The 12,014-nt window shown below is 33.9% G+C and overlaps 2 protein-coding genes across 2 annotated transcripts; both read left to right on the top strand.

Moving 5' to 3' along the window:
* The first annotated feature begins 1,195 nt into the window (after positions 1–1,195).
* On the top strand, positions 1,196–1,894 carry LOC132048199 (glutaredoxin-C9-like). Its single transcript, XM_059439110.1, has one exon. The coding sequence runs from the start codon at positions 1,239–1,241 to the stop codon at positions 1,722–1,724; it is 486 nt and encodes a 161-aa protein (XP_059295093.1). The 5' UTR covers positions 1,196–1,238; the 3' UTR covers positions 1,725–1,894.
* A 4,663-nt stretch (positions 1,895–6,557) lies between these two features.
* On the top strand, positions 6,558–7,037 carry LOC132047758 (glutaredoxin-C9-like). The gene has a single exon (XM_059438756.1). The coding sequence runs from the start codon at positions 6,558–6,560 to the stop codon at positions 7,035–7,037; it is 480 nt and encodes a 159-aa protein (XP_059294739.1).
* Positions 7,038–12,014: the final 4,977 nt, after the last annotated feature.

Raw genomic sequence — 12,014 nt, forward strand, 5'->3', positions numbered from 1 at the left:
GTTTATCTTTATCACTTTTCATATTTTTAGTATTTTTCTCGTTTGGAATTTGGAAAACTAACTTTGAATGCAATGGAATATAATTTAGTAAAAGCTTTGGCTTCTGTTTGTGCCCAGTGCTGTTCCATTATTAAGAGCACCACTTATTTGCCTTGATTCACATTCAATACTTATACACCACCCTAGATAGCTTTCAATCCTTGTCAACCTATGTAAGCGACGTGTTATTTATGTAAGTAATGTAAAATGTCAAAATCAATTCCACCTCCCAAACTGTTCTCTCTATGTTGCAATTTAAAGTTGACTTGAACATATTTTTGAATGTAATCATGTTAGGACATTGGTGTTAAGATCACTGAATTAATGTCACAGGAATCAACTTTTCAATATAGTCATCTAGTAAGCTGAACAAAAAGAAACACATAACAAAATTCCGGCACCTAATAGCGTGCAATATAATATACAAAAGAAAAGACAGTATATATTTGTGTCGTCAGTCATTTTTCATGTCAGACCATTCCTTATCAGCTAAGTAATTACCGGTTAATAATAAGTGTCCATTTAGCCTTTTTATTTTGGTTCAAAAAAAGTGTACACTTACATAATCAAGAAGAAATTAACTTTATTTTTTCATATTTATCCTTATTAAGTGCTAACTGACCATATCCAATGTGTCAATAGTAACATGTAAATTTTAATTAAGGGTAGTTTAGTCAAAATACTTTTTTGGTCCAGTGAGTTAGTATTTTTTTTAAGGAGTGTGTTGAAGGCTAAGTGAACACTTATTTTGAACGGGAGTTTGCCTTAGTGACAAATTGATATTATACTAATTCACATCATTAATTGTATTAAATCTTTGAATCTCAAGTTTTCCTGAATTGATGACCAGTTAGATTGCGACCTCTCTATTAATGTTAGAAGTAAAGAAAACTGGCGCTAATATTAATAGTAGTCAAATTTATGCTTGTGAAGAAAGGAGAATTTGCTGTTGGATGTGGTTGAAATGATGATAGTATTAATAGCTAAAGTATTTCATTTTGTAACTATTGTCATTAAATACGTCGTAAGTAGAGTTAATGCTCCCTAAGTATTTCATTTTGTACCTTATGGCTATATATATATATATATTGCACCCTGCTCCTGCTTTCTCAAGTACTACTTCCCTCTTTAATACCATGAGTCGAACTATTTCCAACAGTAATTTGTTTTCGCTGTCCGCTGTCACAGGCGGAGGTAGCATGAGCTCATCATCTGTTGCTGCTAGTGGCAGCATGAGCTATTCTGCCGCCACAGCGGGGGGCAGCATGAGCTCATCATCTGCCACCGCTGCTGGTGGGACCACCAGCCTAGAAACACAACCTCCTACTGAGACCAACAACAACGTCGTGAATGGTCATACGATTGCGGTGAAGTTGATAAAGGAACATGCTGTAGTTGTTGCAGCCACGCGCGGGTGCTATATGCGCCTTGTGGTGAAGCATTTGTTGCAAAATTTGGGTGTTAACACCACCCTTTTCGAGGTTAATGAGGCGGATAAAGCTGCCGTGTTGGAGGAGCTGTCCGAGATTAAGGACGGCGAAGGCGGAAACAATGGCGGTCCAGGGGAGTTGCCGGCGGTGTTTGTAGGAGGGAAGTTCTTAGGAGGGGTAAACAAAGTGATGGAGACTCATATCTTGGGTGAATTAGTTCCCATGCTTCGACAAGCTGGAGCCTTGTGGCTTTGATCTAATTACTCATTCTAATGGCTTTTAGGTTGGAAAAAAATTTGCGCGATACAATGTTGCTTGGAATTTCATTGAAAAACAAGTTATTTTAAATACATGATCAAAGAAATGATTTAGATACATGCTTTGTTTTGGGTTTTAAGGTGTGAACGGAAAATAAGAAAAGTTATCTTTTGAATTGCATCAAAAAGGCACTTTTTAGATTGTAACTTTTCATCTCACCCTTTCATTATCGATGTATACACCAAAAATTGAGTTCATTTTCCCCTCTAAATTAGTCTCTACATTTGTTTTGTTTTTTTAAAAAAAACATTTTCAGAGTTGTGTATTTTGTTCCGTTTGATGAGTTCGCCGAAGTTATATAATTTGAATTGCAGCTATTATAGAATAGTACTCCATTTTATGATCATTGGAGGAATTAAACTGTAACCTTGGGCAATAGTAAGGGATTAGATTCATTAAGGACCCATGGAAAAATTGTGTGCTCGAAATTAAATTTTAGGAATCTAGATTTTACTAACAATTATTTACTCACCTTATTTTCTGTTTTTGGGAGACTAAAATCTTAAAGATTTTCTACATTCATTTAGAGATCAAGATTTTTGTAATTTTCTACTCCGTTTACTTACTCAGTTTGTAGATTAAAAACTCCATTCACCGAGTAAATACGTTTGTTTTGTATTCAATTTGAAGATATAAAAATTTAAATATTTATTAACTTTAGTTAAGGAGACCGGAAACTAGCACTTTCTTCATTCACTTTTACTTGTTCATTATAATAAGAATAACTAACACTTAAAATTATATAGATTGAGTAATTTTACTAGTTTGCTATGTGTCCTCTTATGCACTGGAATTATTTTCCCTGTGAACCTTTTTAATTTTGTACGAGGTGTGTTGGTGAGTACCGAAATCTGAAGCTAGTGATACCCTTAAATAGAGTACGGAATATCTATAGATGGATGACACCTTTATAATATTGGTTTAATGTGAGACATTATATTATGTATCTCTAATACTCTTTCACGTGGAACAGGGTTCATATATAGATTGAAGATCGAACTTATGAGAGATAGTATATTAGATCAAAGCTCGTGAGAAATAATTTGAACATCCAACAAAAAATCGTAAGGTTAAATAGCACTAAGTAGCATAGGTATGGACTTTATAATATACCTATATTATATTGCTTTAACAGTAATGAGTAATCATAAACCAATGAAGCTCCTTTTATACGATCCGATTCCACGATTTCGAACCACAATACAACTGAAATTTCTCTATTTTTTCCCTTTGGGATTCCTAATTAAGAACATCTTAACTAATTTGTTTTTGGTTGTTATTTTGAGCAGTACAAGTATGGGTTAAATACTTGCTTCCACCGAAAAACAGTAGACTTTGTCACAAGGCTTGTCATGGGAGTGTCGGTTCAGTTCCTCGGTGGATATGTCACATTGCCTTATATGCTCTCGTCTCTCAGGTTCGCACACCAATAAACTAATCCCCTCTATTACTAAAATTTAATATTAATTCAAGCTAAAATTCGATTTAGCAACACTTAGTGTGAACATAGTTTAAAAGCAACTCTTAGTGTGAACATAGTTTAAAATGAAAACGCTTTATTTAATTTAGGTTAATACGAGTAGATCTATTTAGATACTTCCAATCTATATAATAATCAAAGAACTAATAATTAATTTTTGAACAGTTTGGCGCACAAGTTTGACTGGTCAAAAACTCATAACAGAATCTGATCATAATAACTTAATTTAATTATCTCAACCTAATTGAAGATTTTGAAACATTATCATAAACCCCCTTGTTTCTTTTTCATTGCAAATTGGAGAACTAGAGGTAATAAAAGGCCATCAAAAACTTAATATGAGGTAGTCAATTGAAATTGAAAAGTATATTAGTGACGAAATCACACGTAAACAATCGTAACAGTGATGCCTATATTACGTCACATTCATTGACCATAGTCTGTCACTTCTAACAACCCCATAGGTTATATCTATATATATATATGTTCCACCATAGCCTCCTTCTTCAGTACTACATCCCTCTTTGATACCACGCGAAGAACTAGTTCTAACAGAATTTTTTTTTCTCTGTCCCCTGCCACAGGCAGCGGCAGCATGAGCTCATCCTCCGCTATTGTATAACGACCCGCTAGGTCGTTATGGGGGCTTTGCCCATTTTACCCTAGCTAGTACCTTTCCGAGAATAGAATTGAGCTTAATGGGAACTCAAAAAGTTAGAAGTCTAAAAACTGAAACTTGTGTTGGTTTTAGTTGTGCATTGTCTGAAACTTGTCTTCATTTTCGTTAGGGGGTGACTTAGTAAATTAGACCTCCGTTAGGAATTCCGAGGCCACTGGTGAGTCCGTAGCATGTTTTTATGCATATGTGCATGTTTGGTTTGCGTCTGTAAGGTGCAAGCTGTAAAACAAGGATTCCAGGATCTAGGTGCTTCTTCCTTGCCGTCTGCTCATGAACTTTTAAGATCAGGCACATTGAGGCTAGAGGTTCGAACAGGAGCCGCACAAGTTGAAGGAGGGGTGCATGGTCTTGTCGGTTATGAGAAAAAATACTTCTGATTTAGCTGTTACTGGGGAGTAATGTACCATAAGTTTCTTGTTGTTTAAGTTTCTTGTTGTTTAACATTAAACTATAAATTTCAGCTATGTATGGCAATTTTGGGATTCTGCATGTATCGCTCCAGATTTCTCTCTATTTATCAGCAACTATTGCCATAAAAAAAAAAAAAAAAAAAAAAAAAGGCCTCAGTACTACATTGGTGTTGGGATTTTGGGTGAAAAATTTTTTTTCTCTCTGTGAAACCAGTAGCTCACTAGTCAATATGGATCGTTGCGCTTAATGGGAACTCAAAAGTAGTAGTGCAAAGACCGCCGTAGCGAGTCCACCGCGAGCATGTTTTTATGCCGTTTCGCCGCCACTGGGGTTCGAGAATTAAACGGTGGAGGTCCGCTATAGCAGACCTTCGTAATTAATGAGGTCCGCCGGTCGACGGAGGCGTAAACGCAGTGTTTTATATTCAATATTTCGAACTCATTCCCCACATAACACCAAAAACAGTTCCCATGAACACTAAGGTGATTTCTCTAAGGCTAGGGCACCACTCTTCATCAAGGTAAGTCTCAACCTTTTGCTTCATTCATTACATAATCCTCTTAAGTCCCTACATCAAATAAGGTTCATTAATGGTGAATTAAAAGGCTAGAACCCTAGAATTTATGAAAACCCTTGAACAATGAATGGTTGTTGATTTTATTGTTATTTAATCATCTAGGAGTACAGATTATCACTTCCTAGGATGAGAATTTGATTATTAATGGTGGGAATGGTTGATTGAGACTTAGAGGTCCAATAAAAATGGAATCTTTAGCCTAAAACTAATTGAAAGGGGTTGAATTAATTATAGAACCAATGAATTGATATAGCATGATTGTTGGGATTGATTTTAGGATGAATTCATACCTAATGATAGTTCACCCATTGAAAAGGGGCAGAAGTAGTGGGGTTTTCTTCCCCAAATTACTGTTGTTGAGTAGATTATTCCTTACTCACTTAGCGTTATAATTTCTAGACTTTAAACGTTCCGAAGCCTTATGAAAGGGGAAAGCTATTGCAAAATAATTGCATTGTTCCAGTTCGGCTTTGAGGCAGGTTACGGTTTACTTGAGTTAGACTTTGGTTAGTTGATTGTATATGTAATGAAGTTGATAGGAGAAATTATGATTTGGTTGGTATGAATTTTGATTATATGGGCTGGCTGCCATTTCTTCATATATCGAAACTTAAGATGGAATTACTGTGTTTTGAAAAGGAAGGAGTCAATATATACTCTTCTTGTTGATTGAGATTGTCTGTGTTGAGTGAATTTATCTGAGTCTTGTTATGACTTGTGGCATGGTGCCTTGTATTCATTGATATTGATAGTATTGACCGATCATGTTCCATATTGACTGTTGGTCTGGAAATACGTTGAGATTCATATTATGATCAGATGCAGCGATATAAATATATAAAGGCACATTTGACAAGGGGTGAGGATGTGACCTAGTTATGGGCTCGTGATCCGAGGTCAGTTCGGGAGCGAGTGGTACATGGACATCATGGGTCCCCTGCAAGTCATGAATGTTTGGGAAACAATACCATTTAGCATGTGTGTATACGGTTGAGATACTTTCATTATTTTACTGCATTGCATTAGACTCATGTTATTCCTATTGTTGGTTGATGACTGAACTTATATCAACTCGTTGATTGATTGATAGCTGGACTTATCTTATCCCTGTTGGCTGATTTCTGTTAATGAAATTATTTGGTATGTGTTGTTGTGCCTATCTGCATATCTTATTGATTTTATGAAGTATGCATGATACTAATCTTATTCGGCCTATGATATCTACCGGTACATAGTGTTTGTACTGATACTACCTTGCTATACTTTTTATTTGAGTGCAGATTGTGTTATAGAGACATCTTCCAGACCTCATATCTAGTGTAAAGCCAGTTTCCGATTAAATCCAAGGGTGAGCTCCTATCCATGCCATGCCGCCTGAAGATCTTTAGTTATTTGGATGTTTACTTTCATTCCAGACATTTATGATTGTTTTAGACAGTTATTTCATTCATTAGACAGCTTTATGTTTTAGAGTCCATGTACGATGACTTTAGGATTTTGGGGTTGTAATAGTCAGGACTTCTGCGGTTATTTTATTTATGGCAATGATTTAGACTTATTCACGAATTAATCCTGATTATTGATTTATAATTGTTTAAGTGATTAAGAAAAAAGGCTACGAGAATGGTTCGCCCACTAGGGGATTTGTGTGGGTGCCACTCACGGGTACTTGGGTCATGCCATACTGCTAGCGGAAGCATGAGCTCATCATCTACTAATGCGACTCGTGGGACCACCAGTCGCGAAACACCACCTCCTAGTGAGACTAACAACAATAATGTGAATGGGCATAAGAGTGTGGTGACGCTGATAAAGGAAAATGTGGTTGTTGTTGTAGCCATGCGTGGGTGCTACATGTGCCTTGTTGTGAAGCATTTGCTACAAGAATTAGGTCTTAACACCACCCTTTTCGAGGTCGATGAGGCGGATAAAGCCTCCAAGTTGGAGGAGCTGTCAGAGATTGAGGGCGGCGAAGACGGCAACAATGACGGTCCGAAGGAGTTGCTGGCGGTGTTTGTAGGAGGAAAGTTGTTAGGAGGGGTAACCAAAGTGATGAATATTCATATCTCGGGTGAATTATTCATTCTAATGAGTTTCGGCTAGAAAAAAATTGCATGAATTAATGTTGTTTGGAATTTCATAAGGTATCGAAAAACATGTTATTTTGAATATAAACAAAATGATAGCTAGCTATCTAGGTAGATCTTTGACAAAGTTAGGGATATGTTTTCATAGTATTATTGTTCCCATTTACCATCTGTGACTTTGTTTAATTTGTTTCATGTTATGCAAAGTGGATCACAGAAATGATTTAGAGAAATATTTGTCTTTCCGTTTAAATTTGTTAATCTCACTTTCCTTTTAAGTCCGTTAAAAAATGTCTCATTCCTTTTTTGACAAATCTCAACTTTCCACATGTCAATGTTCAAAATCACAAGATTAAAGGTTTTTTTCGTACATTCAATATATATTTAATTTAAGACCCCAAAATTTAAAACTCTTCTTTACTTCCTTAAACTCAATGTCAAATCAAAACCAAATAAACAAATTAAAACGGAGGAAGTAGTTGTTGGTGGAATTAATCGAGGGGATCGAGAAGGGTTTTGGTGAAAAGACCGTTTAATTTGTCTGTTTGGCCAAGCTTAATCCAAAATCTATTTATTTTGAAAAATATTTTTTGTAGATTTTTTTTTTTTTTAGAGTAGTCGTTTGTGTTTGGCAAATGATTTACAAAAGTAGTTTGTCAATATTAGAGCAGTGATTTGTGTTTGGTCAAGGTTTCAAAAGTCTTAGCTTCTAAAAAAACAGCTCCTGCTACTCAGAAGCACTTATTCTGTTCCTAAAAACTTGATCAACAACAACATACCCAATTTAACTCACAAGTTGGGTCTGAGAAGGATAGTGTGTATGCAGCTTTATCCCTACCTTTTTGAAGGTAGAGAAGTTGTTTCCGATAGATCCTCAGCTCAAGTATAAGCACCTCAACTTTCTAAAATAAGCAGTTTTAAGAAAAATATAACCAAAGCTTGGCTAAACATGCTACATAATTATAAATGACGGTGGAAAATAAAAGAAATTAAGGGGAAAACAAAACGACACATGTATATATTTTTGTTAGAGGCGTTCCATGATTTTAATATATAATTATCTGATGGATTCAACTATTAAATTTTTTAGATTTGAACTATTTATACTTTTGAAATTATTGAATCAAAATATAATATTTGTTGTAATTTTCCCACATATATTATTACTAGATTTGACTGAACACGTAGCTAATAAGCTTACATATACTACTGATTTTTTGTTTAGGTTGAATTACACCAAATTCGCTTTTTCATATATATTTTACAATCACATCGCAAAAATTATAGTTATTTCATTGGATAACTACCTTAAAATGTTGAAATTAATTTTATATCAACATTAAATGGTAATGCAACATATTTTTGTATTTAACCAAAAATCATCCATAGAATTAATAAGAATATGCAATTTAAAATTGTTCAGGTAAAAAACCAAAAATCATTCTTTAATCTATTCACACTGTACTTTTTATTTATTTAGCTCATTTTTGCATTCAGTATAGAAGAGCCAAATATTAAGGTGAATAACCAAAATCATTCAAAGAGATAATTTTACCTAGTTTTTATTATGAATATCAATTGTCCTATTGGAAAATCAAGTTTGATAGTTTGTATAATTGGTTAAATATAATATCTTAAACTCCATAAGCAAAAACCAATTACGTACTGATCATAAAATGCCTCAAAAAATATGTAAATGTGGGAATTTAGTATTAATTAATTAAATAGTTGACTGTCAATGATTAGTTACAAAGCACCAATGACACTTCACATGATGATTTAGTTGATCGTTATCCAAATTAACTATATTAGAAAGAGTGACTGTACGATATACTAGTCTCTATTTTACGCATTTGTCGTACTAAAAGCTCACGATAATCGCGGAACGAGAAAAAAAAATTGGGATACAAAAGAACAGGGTGGATGATTGGTGTTTTAGGCTTTTCATTTTGTTTCAAAATAAGTGGTGCGTTAGGATTTCAAAAAGAAATTAATCTTATTCTTCCAAAATTACCCTTATTTATCTACTCAAGAACCACTAAGTAGTTTTTCTAAGAAAGAAGTAACTTAGAAAGAGGTAAAATTTGATTAGGGGTAAGTAAGTAAAACACTATTAATTTTCAAGAAGTAAGCGATTTCTTAAAGGTTGTGCATGAGCTAAAAACACCACTTATTATGAAATGGATGGAGTATTAGCCTTTGTGACAAGAGATTATACTAGTTCACACAATTAATTGTATTAAATATTTGAATCTAAAGTTTTCTTGAATCTTGATGACCGGTTAGATTATGATTAATGTTAGAAGAAAAGAAAACTGGCGCTGATATTAATAGCAGTCAAATTTATGCTTGTGAAGAAACGAGGACTTGTAGTTGGATATGGGTTGAAATGATGATAGTATTAATATCTAAGTATTTCATTTTGTAGCTTTTGTCATTAAATAAGTCATAAGTAGAGTTAATGATCCAACTTTCTACCAACAAGTGCGAATCATTAACTTTGATCAGCATATTACGTATGTGATTTAAAGTTTTGACACACTTATTAAAAAAAGTATCTAATAACATAACTTCATAATTGTATAACATCATCGAGAGATTTCTTTTAAATATTCAGATTATTTATTGAAACAAGGATAGAAAAACACAAAAATAAGTTGCATACTTGATTTTGTTAAATGCTACACTTAGTGTGAACATAGTTTAAAATGAAAGACGCTCTATCTTAATTTAGCTTAATGCGAGTAGATCAACATAATCACTAGCCAGATACTTCCACACTATATAACAATGAAAGACTGATAGTTAACTTTTGAATGGTTTGGTCCACAAGTTTGATTGGTCAAAAATTCTTAATAGAAACTGATCATAATAACTGAATTTAATTCTCTTAATCTAAATCACAATTTTGAAATATTATCATAAACCTCCCTTATTCTCTTCTATTGCAAATTGTGGGAGACTAGAGGCAGTAAAAGGGCATTAAAAAATAAATATGAGGTAGTCAATTAAAAAATAAAAATTATTTAGTGACAAAATCACCCGTAAGCAATAGTAACAGTGACGCCCATATTAAATCACATCTGTTGACCGGAATCTTCCACTTCTAAAAACTCTATAGGCTATATATATATATATATATTGCACCCTGGCCCTGCTTTCTCCAGTACTACTTCCTTCTTTGATACCATGCGTCAAACTATTTCCAATAGAAATTTGTTTTATGAGCTCATCATCTGCCGCTGCTAGCGGCAGCATGAGCACGTCTGCCGCCATAGCGGGGGGCAGCATGAGCTCATCATCTTCGTTAGAGGTTCAAACCCCAAAATGCAATTCTTCAATTCCTAACAAAACCAAGAAACATAAACGCATTTTCTTGGAATTTACCAAATACTACTACACCTCTACTTTGTTGTGCGTAATAGCATTGACTAATCAGAGCAAAAACTTGGATGCCCCGAAAACCGGGAACAATGAAGAGAGAGTTCTGATCAGTGAAGTGTTAGTGAGAAATAAAGATGGGGAAGAACTTGAAAGGAAGGATTTTGGAGAGCGAGGCATTGAATGCATTGAAAGGATGTCGACCCAATTCGGCGCTAACTGTGAGAGAGGCACCAGAGGATGTGCCTAGGATAGTTTCAAGTGGGTATTTTTGCTCTTGTATGCCTGTTGCTGTTGATACTAGAGATGGTATTCACTAAGTATACTCTATTCGTCTTAATTTTGTCGAAGTTGAGATAATATTTTATGCCATATTGAAAAGAAAGTTGGCTGGAAAAAGTGAAGAATCGCATGAGGAATTGGGAACCGTCACTTTTCTCTCTCTCTAATGTTTGTGAAGAGGCATTGAACGTTTGAGTATTGTTTGGTTGACTAAGGAGTTATTATTTTGTTTGGGTCGGGTTAATTTTGGATCAGGTCAAAAAATGTTTTTTTGGGGGAATCGGTATTTCTGTTAACAAAGGGGTATGTTTGAAAAGTTTCCCTTTTTTAAAAATAAAACTTTTATTAATGGAAGGGTAAATTTGTTATTTTTTATTATTTTCTAATGGAAAAAAGGTAGTTAAAAAATAAGTTAAGGACGAAGGATATTTTTGTTGATATTTTTAAAGACTTTTCCCAAAGAGAGGGATATTTTTTATTCTTTTCCCTTTTTTAAAATCTGAAACTTTTATCCCGTTCCTAATGAATAGAACAGAATTCGTTTTAAAATTCCTTAACTCAATTATTTGTTGTGTGTACAGGAAATTTTCTAATGGAAAAAAGGTAGTCGAATAAATATGGAGTAAAAAAGAAGCTTAAAATAATAAATAAATAAAAAATAAAAAATAAAAAAAAAATAATAATAATAATAATAAGAAGAAGAAGAAGAAGAAGAAGGAGGAGGAGGTACATATTTGGTTCTTCAGCCATTTTTCATGTTACCAGCTAAGTAATTACACCGTCCGGTTCATAATATGCTATCACTTAGCATTTTTAGTTTGGTTCAAAATAAAGTGTCCACTTACATAATCAAGAAGTAATTAGCTTCATTTTTTCCAGATTCATCCTTATTACGTGCTAAGTGACCAGATCCTAATGTGTCAATAGTAATATACAAATTTAAAATAAGGGTAGTTTAGTCAAAATACCTATTTTTTCCTAGGAGTTCGTATTTTCTTAAGGAGTGTGCTAAAAGCTAAATGGACACTTATTTTGAACCGGCGAGAGTAACAAATATTAGCCTCAGTGACGAGATTATACTAGTTCACATCATTAATTGGAGTATTAAATATTCGAATCTCAAGTTTTCCTGAACACTGATGACCAGTTAGATTACAATCTCTCTATTAATGTTAGAAGAAAAGAAAACTGACGCTGATGTTAATAGTAGTCAAATTTATGCTTGTGAAGAAATGAGGATTTGCTGTTGCATATGGTAGAAATTCAATGAAGATGATAGTATTAATATCTAAGTACTATTTCATTTAGTATCTTTTGTCATTAAATACGC

The sequence above is a fragment of the Lycium ferocissimum genome, chromosome 2, assembly GCF_029784015.1.
Source record: "Lycium ferocissimum isolate CSIRO_LF1 chromosome 2, AGI_CSIRO_Lferr_CH_V1, whole genome shotgun sequence".
Lineage (NCBI taxonomy): Eukaryota > Viridiplantae > Streptophyta > Magnoliopsida > Solanales > Solanaceae > Lycium > Lycium ferocissimum.

Excerpts from the sequence above, each read along its gene's own strand:
- LOC132047758 (XM_059438756.1), top strand. The coding sequence starts at position 6,558 with ATGGTTCGCCCACTAGGGGATTTGTGTGGGTGCCACTCACGGGTACTT.
- LOC132048199 (XM_059439110.1), top strand. The coding sequence starts at position 1,239 with ATGAGCTCATCATCTGTTGCTGCTAGTGGCAGCATGAGCTATTCTGCC.